We start from the raw sequence: 11396 nt of genomic DNA on the forward strand, positions 1-11396 counted from the left end.
ACAGATTTGTGTCTATGCACAGTATTGTAAAATCATTACACTGCACAGCTCACTCCCTGCTTCTCATTAAGGGTTTCTCTACCACTGCCAGAAAAAAAAAAAACACATGCATGCTCTAACAAGACACCTCTGCTGGGCATTCATTTGGCTGTGGCTCCCTTCAGGATTTGATCTCAATGACTTTGATGAATGGAAGGGCTTTGTTGGTCTGTGTTGTCGGTGTCAGTGGTTTGCTGCGAAACAAAATGGAGAAATAAAATTAACTGTGAAGGAGAAAATATGTAGAGGTGGATATGAGGAAATGTTTTCTCACCTGTAAACGACCTCTGGTTTGTTCTCAGTAGAGAGGGGCGGTGGTTCCTGGCCTGCCAGAAAGTACTCCATGTGGTCATGCATCTCTCTATTCTGCAAGTGGAAGGAAAATATTAAAGCTGGTGTGCCCCCTTAGGTTTTTTCCCTCCCTGGTATAAACACAGATTCCAATAAGGGTTTGCAGTTTCCAGGATAAAGATTTTAGTCTGCTCAGAAAAATGTGCCGCTTTTAGCTTAATGGTTGAAGACTGAGTTAGTCGATACACAGAAATATGATGCTGCTGACCTCAGCCTCCAGGAAAGCCACCTTCTCCTCCAGATCCCTGATGACTCGGTCTCTCTCTTGAAAGACTGTCCTAGAGTTCTGCAGCTGTATCACAGACCAAACAAACAAGTGAGCTGCTCGGGCAGAAACACTCCTCCATTTGAAGCAGATGCAGCATCACTTATTCATGCTGAACGAGTTTTGTTTCACCACACGTTTCCGTTTGGCTCCTTTCCATCACATCAATTCTGCTTCATGTGTCCGCCTCCTCAAAATCTAATTTCCTCATTAATGGCTTCCTGTGTGTGTGTGTGTGTGCACAAGAGAACTCATCTACATTATTTGTGTACAACCAACTTGAAGGCATAACTACCTGCTCAATCATGTGGCGGACCTTCCTCTGCTGACTCTTTAACATGTCATCCAGGTGGTGAATCTTTTCCTTCAGTACAGAGACCTCCTTCTCAAGCTCATCACACCTGGAAACAAAAAGAAATAAACCTAATGATTCTAATACGATGATATGTTTCCTCTTTTTCTGCCTTTTCACTGATTTTAAAAACACTTCTACCAAGTTGTGTACATCTATATCACCTTTGCGCCTTCTCCATCTCCTCCTCTCTGTCCGCTTTCAGCTGCAGCAGCTCTGCCTCGCCTGCAGCCATCTTGTCTTTGAGGATGCCGCTCTCGATCTCCATATTTTCCAGCAGCCTCTGCAGCTCCTCCACCTGTTGACCCCTCTTCTCTGACCGCTCCTCCGCCATCTGCAGTCGCTCCGACTGCTCCGTCAGACGCAGGCGATACTCATTTGACTCTGCCTGCAAAGGACACCCCAGAGGTAGAACTAAGTGATAGAAATTAATTTAATTACTATTGTATTAGTGTTTAGTGTGCCGTCATGTTCAGTACTGAATGTGTTATAATCTAAATAACATCATGGTGTGGACTGAAGCTTTAAAGTGCCACGTGTGTCTGTTTCAATTCCGTTTTGTTGGAAACAGAATTAAAAGAGGACATAGTCAGAGCTGCATCAACCTATACGTGTCTCTACACGTCCTGAGTGTTATGAATGAATGAGTTATGAAACCCACAGATAACACAGACTGATACTGAGGATGATTAAAGGGAGGATAGAGGGCTGAGTCACGGCGGCAGACGGGAAGTGGTGTCGTGATACTCTTCTCCTGACCTGCAGTTGGTCCTTTTCCTCCTGGTGCCGCTTCTCCATCTCCTTCAGCTGTGAATACAGACGCCTGGACGCCTCCCTGAGCCGCGCACTCTCCTCCTGATTATCCCCGATGGCCGGTGCCTGCAGACAGAAAGTGACGTGCTCAATTAGGCTTAATCTCAAAAACGAATTTAACCTGAGTGTAAAGCAGGAGCAAACACATGGATAAGAGAGGCTGCTGATAGGACAGTCACTGTGTTCTCTCTCTCTCGGGCTCGGTCTAGCCTGAAAAAGCAACAACATGTCGACATGTACACAGGTCTTGGATGCTCAAACATTGCGTTTAGCATTGCCATATAAACCGACACCACTTAGAAAAGAGGGCAGAGCAAAATGACCCGAGATTACCTTTATATACCACACACACACACAGCCTCACCGCCTGCTCCTTGTGTGGTGTCATATTACACTGTGGTGTATTATGATGTGCTGAGTCTAGAATAATCCAGAGGAAACACAATATATGTGTGTGAGAGGAGCATGTGTGTGTGTGTGTGTGTGGTAAGCTTGGCATCATTATCCAAGCAGCAGGCAGTTGGCTGGTGTGAAACAACTGGAGGGCCAGACGCTTTTTTTTAACCGATATGAATGATCTGAAAAACATTTGTAATGCATTCAGACTTCTTTCAGTTATAACTGAATTTCCCAGGCATCACTCACGTTAAATAGATTACTAATCACATCATAAATGCCACACAGACATCCTTTAGGAGATGTTCGAGACGGCTGCACTTACGTGATTATCAGGGAGGATCGCGTTGCCGTTGGTGACCACTGTGTGGCTGCTGGGCATGCTGCTGACTCTGAAGCCATTGGCTGGATACTGAGAAGAAAAGAACAGCAACTGGTTAGTTTTTTCTTCCTTTCACTTTTGTTTTGACATGCAAATTTGCAGAGAGTAGCACATCTACGAATGATTAGTTGCCCAAACATTGGTGTAAAGGTGTCAAATAAAGTGAGAGATATGATAAATTAATTAAATTAAATGATTAATAAAGTATTTCTGGGCAAAAAAGGCACTTTAAAGCTGAGCTACCTTGTTGTTGTTACTGTGCTGCCTGGCGGCCATCTGCTCTCTCAGGGTTTTCAGACAGTACCTCACCTGAGAGAGAAAAAACAACTTAAAAACAGGTACTGAATTTTGTATTATTCAGAAACAATTCTTCACTGTGACTCACACTGACCTCCTGAATCTGCGACACCTCGTCTGTCAGCATCTTGACGCTCTCTGCTGTCTCTGGACGGGATTCAAGGTAAACCTATGTAACACAGTGATGGGAGAGTGTTGAAGCAGCAGCTACTACACAAACAAATGATAAAAACACCACCACACATACCTTAATAACTTCCACTTTTTCTTCTGTGGGAGTGATGAGTTTAGGTGTTTCTTCCTGTTTATCGGGTTTCTGTGGCAGCACTACTGCTATGCTGCTCTCCTACATACATTCAAAGACATATGAGCACATTTCCTGTCCAACACAGCATATTCTGTCACTCAGTAAACATGAGAAAACTGTGAATCTGTACCTTAGCGCTGCGCCGCTCCGAGCTGTAGCCTGACCGATCCTGATCTTGTAGTGTGAGTCTGAAGCGCCTACACCGGTCCTGAAATGAAAGATGAGAGGATAAGAGGAAGTACACGACTAATGGAGCTCTGGGAATTGTGTGAGAAAAAAAACACACACACAACCAGTGAAGACAAAGGAGAGGGGCTCAACTACAACTGAAGGAGAGGGCGGCTCAGAGAGAGAGAGAGAAAAGAGGGAGACACAGGGGTGTAGTTTTTTTGGCCATAAAACTTCCCCATTGCTGAAGTTCCTCTGTGGATGCCCCACAGCTTGACTGTAAAACCTAGCAACCCACAATGAGGAGACATTTCCACACAGTCTGGTGATTATGACCAAACACTGGAGAGAAATCGAAACGCGTGCAGTCCGGCAGAGGCCAAAAATACACGCATGAAAACATCTGTGGCTGCTTAGTCACTGCGGGCTTTGTTGCCGTGGCAACAAAAACAGATAATATGGAAGTTATCTGCCATGCAGATTTTTATCTATTTATAGAAAAACAACTGGACCAACAACACGTAGATACCCTATTCTGGAATGATCCAAAGGGTCGGACCTGTTCTATTACTGCAGATATCTGTATTATTTACAGCATATTCTATCCTATCCAGGTCTACTCCATACAACCACACAATGCTATAGAAGTGAACAATGCCTCAAGTGATGAATTAAAGGTTTAAGGGACAACCTAACACACCTGACCTTTCAATTTCCTGTGAAGCAAACAAATACAAGCTGCACTTAATCCTCCTCAGGAACGCCCATTAAGTATGTGATGGCATCACTCCATGAAAACTGTGCTGCTTTTTCTTTGAACGTGAAAAGACAACAAACCATTTGGCCACTTGACAGATGAAATCCACTTCAGGTATAATGGAAGCCGAGTTATGCAACATGCTCTTATCAGCCACTAAACTGCTCTTAATCCTCGCCTCTGTGCTGTGTTGGACGTTTGTGTTTTTTTTCCCACTCATACTGCTGGAGACACAAGTTCAAAGGTGTTTACAGCTGATGTTCATCTGTGTCTCACAGGTGGAAGCTGAAGCTGCACTCGTAAAAATGTGTTTTCCAGCTCGAGCTTCTTATTATGACAAAAAGGCATTTTTACAAGTTTCACAGTCAGGTGTGAGTCTTGCATGGAACATAACAGAAAGAAAGAAACAGATGCTTTCCCCCCCACCTCCTAACATTAGTCACGCCAAGAGGACACCACAGAGCTTCACTTGTGTAACAGCATCCAGTTCGTATGATGCAGTGCTGCTGCTCACACATTGTTCAAAGTGTACACTTAGCCTCTGAACCTTCAGCACTTTGTGGATGATTTTTATTCACTGCAGTATAAAGTCCTACAGCTCTATGGAAACAGCACAGTTAAAGCTGGAAGCAGAGAGAGAACACAGGCCTGTCTACTGTGCAGTTCTGATATCATGCTACATTTATTTTAATGCTCAAGTACTTATTGTTTTCCTCTTATTCTCTATTTTGTTACACGATTGTCAGACATTGCTTCCTGATAACAATGATAATTTTTTCAACTTATTAAGGAGCATGTGCACCTTACACACCTTTAACCGCGACCTGTGACACCTGCACTTTGCTGCATACCGCAGTCTGTTGTCAGCATTACAATCTCACTGGCATGGACATGTGCGCACATATTTGTGACCTAACCTAACTTCTTTGGAAGTGCATTGAGAAACCATTAACACCTCTAAGTAACACTATGACAGTGCAGTGAGGTGGACACAGTAGTTTATATTTATGTTGTGTCATCAGGACACACGAGCCTGAGAGAGGAGGCGAACAGCAGCTGTTTAACTGATGTGATAATCGGTTACAAAACATCAAAAGCTCAGATGCCATTTTGATAACACAATTACCAAACATGTGACGCTGTAAACTTGTATGTGGAAGCAGTGGTATGACTCCTACAGAGGAACAAAACCCTGCATGTAAAATGCAGAAAACACATTTGGCTACTTACGTAAGTAACCAGTTTTCTACTTTGCAAGGCAAACAAAGGTCAAAAGGTTTAGGTTGAATGGCGGCTGTTTGTGTTGACTTAAAAAACCATCAGTGCTGAGGCGTTGACAGGTAAGCTAGCATTTCTCTCTCTGTGATCAGCCCAAGGGCTTTCCTCCTCTCCCCGAAACACAGAAAGAGGACAGGCAGACACACCCTGGGTGGTGCTTTCAGTACTTTGAAACATAGTGTCCTCTGCACGCGATTCCTCTGTGTTTCTTTAGCACCAAAACCACGAGAAGCTAATATATTTCCTTTATTAAAAAAGCTCTTTATTCCACAGTAAAAGCGTATTGTTGGTTTAAGGTTGTTCCTGTTTACTGATTCCCTGCACAACCTTGAGTATTTTCTGGATGCTCTCATCTCCATGATGCTGTCTGTGGTGTTAAAACACTCCTTCTTCATACATAAACAACAAGAAAAGCCTCCCTGTCAGTGAAGTTACTTACATGATACTGGCAAATAAAGGTTCTACAAGATTACATAAACAAAATTACTATTAATAACTAGAGGTCACATCATAACAGCAATTAGTGATTCAGTCTGAAAGATTGATGATCCACCACTCCCACTAAAAATGCCCTTATTATGTGTCATTACAGGCCAGATAGATGGTACATGCTGTGATCAAGGAAGTTAAACTCTGCCTGACTGCATAACTGTGGTTACCGAGTTCTGATGTGCATGTATTGACACAACAGAGAAAACGTGGCCTCTCATTCCTAATCAATATTCTGCCTCTTCTAATAAACATGTGCAAACTCACACTGAACTAATGTACATAATATGATCCTCCCATTTATTGCATCTGTGTGATAAATATCTGCTCCTCCTCCCGGCTCCAGTCTGTGCAGCTCAGGGAACGCTTCATTTCCATTTTTATGGTACTTTAAATTAAAGCACATTAAATTTACTATAAAAAATGGCTGCAACTGTACATGACATTGCTGAGCATGTCCTGTATGACGGAGGTTACTTATAAATATCATTGCTTGGCAGCTGCCTCAAATGATAATATCACTCCCACTGATTGAGGTGTTAAGTTATGAGAAAACAAACACTTGCAGTGCTGGTTTGTGCATTAATATATATGGAAAAATCTCACAAGCTCTGTGCTCACACTTTATTAAACATATGGCTTGATTCTTGGTGTGAAACTATCAGCAAGCATGCTGGTAAATAATCTGCCAACAGGGGCACCTATTCAGCACAGGTCAGCCTTTCAGAGGAGCAGCAGCAGCCCTGTGGGGGAGTCTGTTTTCTGTCTCCAGTGTCCTGCTTTCATCACACCAGACAATGAAGGAGGAGGACAGAACAGCACTGCAGTGGCTGCTGCTTACTTCTCCTGCTGTAGTTAAAGACAGGCAAACATAAGCGGTGGAGTGGATGGCAGCACTAACCCAAGGCCAGCTTTTCATAACACAATCTCACTTATTCACAGAGTTAAACACTGATTCCATCTGCAACAAGCTTCTCAATTTTGCAATTTTATTGGATACCATGGTGTCATGTCCCAACCAGAAGATACACAGCCGAAGAATAAGAAGAGCAGCCAAATCATCACAAACTTAAGGTTTCCCAAGTACACGGATGCACAACTGGGATGAGTAGATGCATATTGGTTCCCTTTAGAGTAGAACTCATCCATCTATCCATCCATTATATGAACCTGCCTTGTCCTGTCACAATCACACTCACTCCTACGGCCAATTTAAAATTCAGTAGAACACATAAAAATGTAAATTACTTCACCTCAGTGCCTGCTCTCCCAGGGCATCCTAATACAGTCAGTGACCTCACACAATCAATACAATACAAGTCCATACAAAAGCCCAACTATCCGACAAAACAAACTTCAGGATTTAGAGATGATGTCACGCTCCCGTCTAGGCTCGTTAGTTGCACACAAGCTGTAAATCTATGAGCAACAAGAACACTGAGAGATACTGTAGCAGCTCACTATTTACAGCCATACCACTAGAGTTCACACAGCTAAGTGTGAAATCCATCCATCTCCAACTGCAGTCAAAACAAAGACGTTTTATCACCAGGTGACACAACGGCACTCTATGAACGCCACACATGCTAATTATGATCAAAATACCAACTGTATGCCCCACTATCACAACAAAGCAGGATTCAGAAGTGTCTTTTAAAAAGCAATCAGTAGTTTGTCTTTAACATGCAATATGGCGAAGATGAACTCACAGACTGCATAAAAATGAATCACACAGTCAGTTACACACACAAGTACCATCATGCTCCTCTTCACAATCATCACCATGTAAAAACCCATCTCTATATCTATAACAAATCTCGAAGGTTTCTACCTGGGCAGACAAGAGTTCTCCACAACTCTCCCCGGTGATGATCAACCAGCTGTGATCCAGACTGTCTCTGACTGTGTGACTAAGCGTGTGTGTGTGTGTGTGTGTGGGAAGCCCGGGTTGTCTTGCCTTACATGGCAGGGTGAGGCTCCACCAGCTGCCCAACCCTTTTTTTTCCTCCAGATTGTTCTCCAGTCAGTGAGCCACACCACACAGTGCCAACCAGGGAGGCACATAGTTGTTAGCCTCCCCCTGCAGAATGCTAAATACACAATGGAAAGAACTGGAGGGAACATCTGACAGTGATTAGATGGTACACAGTCCCAAGCTAAGATGTTAGTGGGGGATTTGAATCCTGAACCATCATTTTGATTTCACATTTTATGTTAGTATTTTAGAAAATATTTATGATGTCCCAGTTAACCCTTAATATTCTGCAAATATGCTCAAATATATACGAGTTACTAGATATATTACAGATAAATGTGTGGAATGACATTTATCCCCCACATGGTGACAGTGGAAGGTAGCAGGACTCTGAGGAATGTGTGGTGCAAGTTACATAAGCCAGATTAATGAAGCGTCTTTATATAACAGCCACTGGAACGGTGAGTGTGTGAACAAACAAAAAGTCAAATGCTGCACAGACCAAATATGAACATGTTTGTGTTTCTATCTGAACCTTCAGTGATCACATGCACCACTTTAATGACACTATATAATACAAACAAAATGTCTTTTTTCCTTTGAATGTTTACCACTATTTAAAAGATGCGCTTGTCACATTTTAGTTGTTTAGTTGTGTGTCTTAATGATTAATTAACCCCCCTGTTATTTCTCATGGTACTGATATCATCGTGCTGACGTGTGAGCAGTGCAAACATGACATTTAAGAATGTTTGTATAACACTCAAACCACTTTCAATGGATGTTTCTCATGTCACTCCACAGTGAATCCACTGCAGTGTTCACCAAAAATCCCACACACATAACAATCCAGCTAAGCTATTTTAATGACATCCTTGAGCAGACCACTGTTGGTTTTCCCTCATGTGTTCTCACGCCCCAGCAGCACACACATGAACATAACTTTGTCAACACAAACAAGAAAACTATTACATGCGTTTAAGTGGAATTAAACAGTTTTTTTTTTTACCAGACCGCAACCTGTGGTGGTGAAGACATGTGCCATCATGACTTAGAACAATAAATTTCTAAACATCAGATATGAAATGTTGATTCTTCCATTTGGCAGACGTCCATCTTTGACTGGTAAATGCTTAAAAAGGAAGTATTTGTGCCAATGCACGTCAAAGAAGACGTTTCGCGTTAACTACCAATCCAACAAGTACCGGCACATTCAGGGACATGTGACGTGAAATTCTCTGCAACTCTGCATGTCAAGTTTATTGTTTTCACAGCCAAGTCAAACTATTAGCTTCACAATGTTATAAAAAGGGCTTAACATGTTTTATTGTCTTTTGAAGCCATAAAACATAGCTAGGGGGTAAAACTGTTCTTTTGCTTCATGATGGCAGGGAGTGTTCAGACTTCACTTGTTCCAACATATCAAAGAGCAGCCTGGCCGTTCTTTTCTATGTAAAACTTTTCAACATGTGTAGCATTGGAATACAGCAGCCACACATGTTTGACCAGTATTAGTCCATTTAAAATGCTGGCTAATAAACGCCACCTTCATCACTGTCAGTGATAAAATAATGAATTGCCTTTGAAGTTATTTAATTATAATTCAGCCATGTCTTCATATAAAGCCTTGTTTTGTAAAAATTAAATAAATAAAAATCACATTTTAACTCCTCAACTGCTGCAAATATTGATTTTTACAAAATCTAAATAAACTGGAATGAGTGTGTCCGACACACACACACAGTTCAATGTGCCCATGGCTGTTAGCAACCTGATATAAAATTGACATTGATATTATATTGATATGATATTGGCTCTAAAAACTCTACTTTACACATTAGCTGCACAAATCCCACAAACAAGCCAAAAACTAGTTGATTTTTGTGAGTGCAAAGGGTTAATTTTGAGCTCATTTTTATCAGGTTTTGTTGTTGTTTTGTTGTTTTCTAGATTTAGGTATCATTCTGACTAAACGTCATGGTGCATTCAAGGACCATCAGAAAATTCCGATTATGCCGAGTATTTTTCTAAACTTGTGATGTTATCAAAAATGTCTTAAAGCAACAGGTAGTGTTGTGTTTTTTTACACAGTTTTACACGAAAACACTGAACATGTGCCTTTAAAACAGGCTCCAGTTAACGCTAGCATGTAGCCTAAGTGTGAAACAGATGTAAATGGAGACTCAGGTGTTGTTTGTGTTCACTCACGTTAGCTTTGTTGTCCTCTTCTCCATTGTCCTCCTTCCCTCTCGTCACACCGCCGCTCATCTTTAAATCAGAACATCAAATGAATGAGAAATGGCGCATGTGCAAAGTTTCACCACAAAACTTTTGGGTGTCCTTCTCCTCTTCGCGACACAACAACAACAACAACAACAGGAGCAGAGGAGTTCAGAGACACCCGGACCCTGACCCGCTGCAGCCGGTCTGTCTGCCTGTCTGTCTGTCCAGGCATACACAGCAGCAGCTCTGCTCCAGCCTCTTTTAAAGGGAATGCACTGAACAGGAAGAGACAACAAATCATACACACACTATGGCTTACTGTAAATCTACTTAATTTCCCCACGGGGATTAATAAAGTAAATCTTAATCTTAATCTTAAATTTACCACAAACAAAATATATTATACTACAAGAATTGTCTTGTTTTTTTTAATTCTTTCCAATGAAGTATTGATTTAGACATTAAATTTCAACAGATAATTAATGATTAAAATCACAGTATGTGGTAAATATTTTACTTCAGTTCATCCATTCTTGTCTTGTCTCCACTAATTTACCTTCATATTGAATTGGACAGTAAGTTTAACTAATTGTATTATTGTATTATTTTATCTTAATATATTTTAGAACACTGTTTAATTTTGTATTAAATTATATCATGTACATTATTTCCACTTAATATTGATAATATATTGTTACTTATCACACAGGCTTCTTATTACCTTGTATCTTATCATATATCACATTAGAAGAATCTGTCTGAAGGCATCAGTGTGGCTGGTTTTATTGAATTCATGTGTTTTTATTGCAGTCAAATGTTGTATTTTTTCTACAGTTGAGACTGATTTGTTCATGGCTAAACCAAACTGACCTCAGACAAACCGATGACACCTCCGTCCGGCAGACATTTGCTGCGAGTGCTGCTGAACCACAGCATCCTGTCCTCAGTCACCTGCCTGATCTTCTTCCAAAACGATCCCATATGCCGTCTCTCTCTTCAACAAATGTCTGTTAATAACCTCCTTCCCATTTTCTTCTTCTTCTTCTTCTTCTTCTTCTTCTCCCCAGCAACACAGTAACAGAGAACCTTTTCAGGAACTACACCATCTCCTTCCTGCTCGCAGCTAATTCTGTGCCTGTAAGTAGGATATAGTCCTGTTTGATAACTGTCCTGCCTTATGTCAGGCGCTCAGGTGGATGAACTCATTTACCTTTTGGTGGCATATGGCTGGAAACTTTATTTTTGTTGTGTTTGGTGACACATCAGATCAGTAGGGAGAGGTGTCCTACTTTCATTGTCTGACA

General features: G+C 41.5%; 1 protein-coding gene across 2 annotated transcripts; it reads right to left on the minus strand.

Moving 5' to 3' along the window:
• Positions 1–15: 15 nt before the first annotated feature.
• Positions 16–10309, minus strand: tuft1b (tuftelin 1b). 2 transcript variants are annotated; one of them, XM_028400919.1, is made up of 12 exons: positions 10078–10309; positions 3333–3410; positions 3143–3241; positions 2990–3064; positions 2842–2907; positions 2542–2628; positions 1767–1886; positions 1172–1395; positions 951–1056; positions 599–682; positions 314–405; positions 16–233 (listed from the first exon to the last, which is right to left on the minus strand). In XM_028400919.1, exons 1-12 carry the CDS (start codon positions 10135–10137, stop codon positions 161–163), a joined length of 1164 nt encoding a protein of 387 aa, XP_028256720.1. In that variant the 5' UTR covers positions 10138–10309; the 3' UTR covers positions 16–160. The 2 variants fall into 2 exon arrangements, with proteins under 2 accessions (XP_028256720.1, XP_028256719.1); XM_028400918.1 differs by having other exon boundaries at positions 2984–3064.
• Between the last annotated feature and the right edge of the window lie 1087 nt (positions 10310–11396).

The sequence above is a fragment of the Parambassis ranga genome, chromosome 2, assembly GCF_900634625.1.
Source record: "Parambassis ranga chromosome 2, fParRan2.1, whole genome shotgun sequence".
Taxonomy (NCBI): domain Eukaryota; kingdom Metazoa; phylum Chordata; class Actinopteri; family Ambassidae; genus Parambassis; species Parambassis ranga.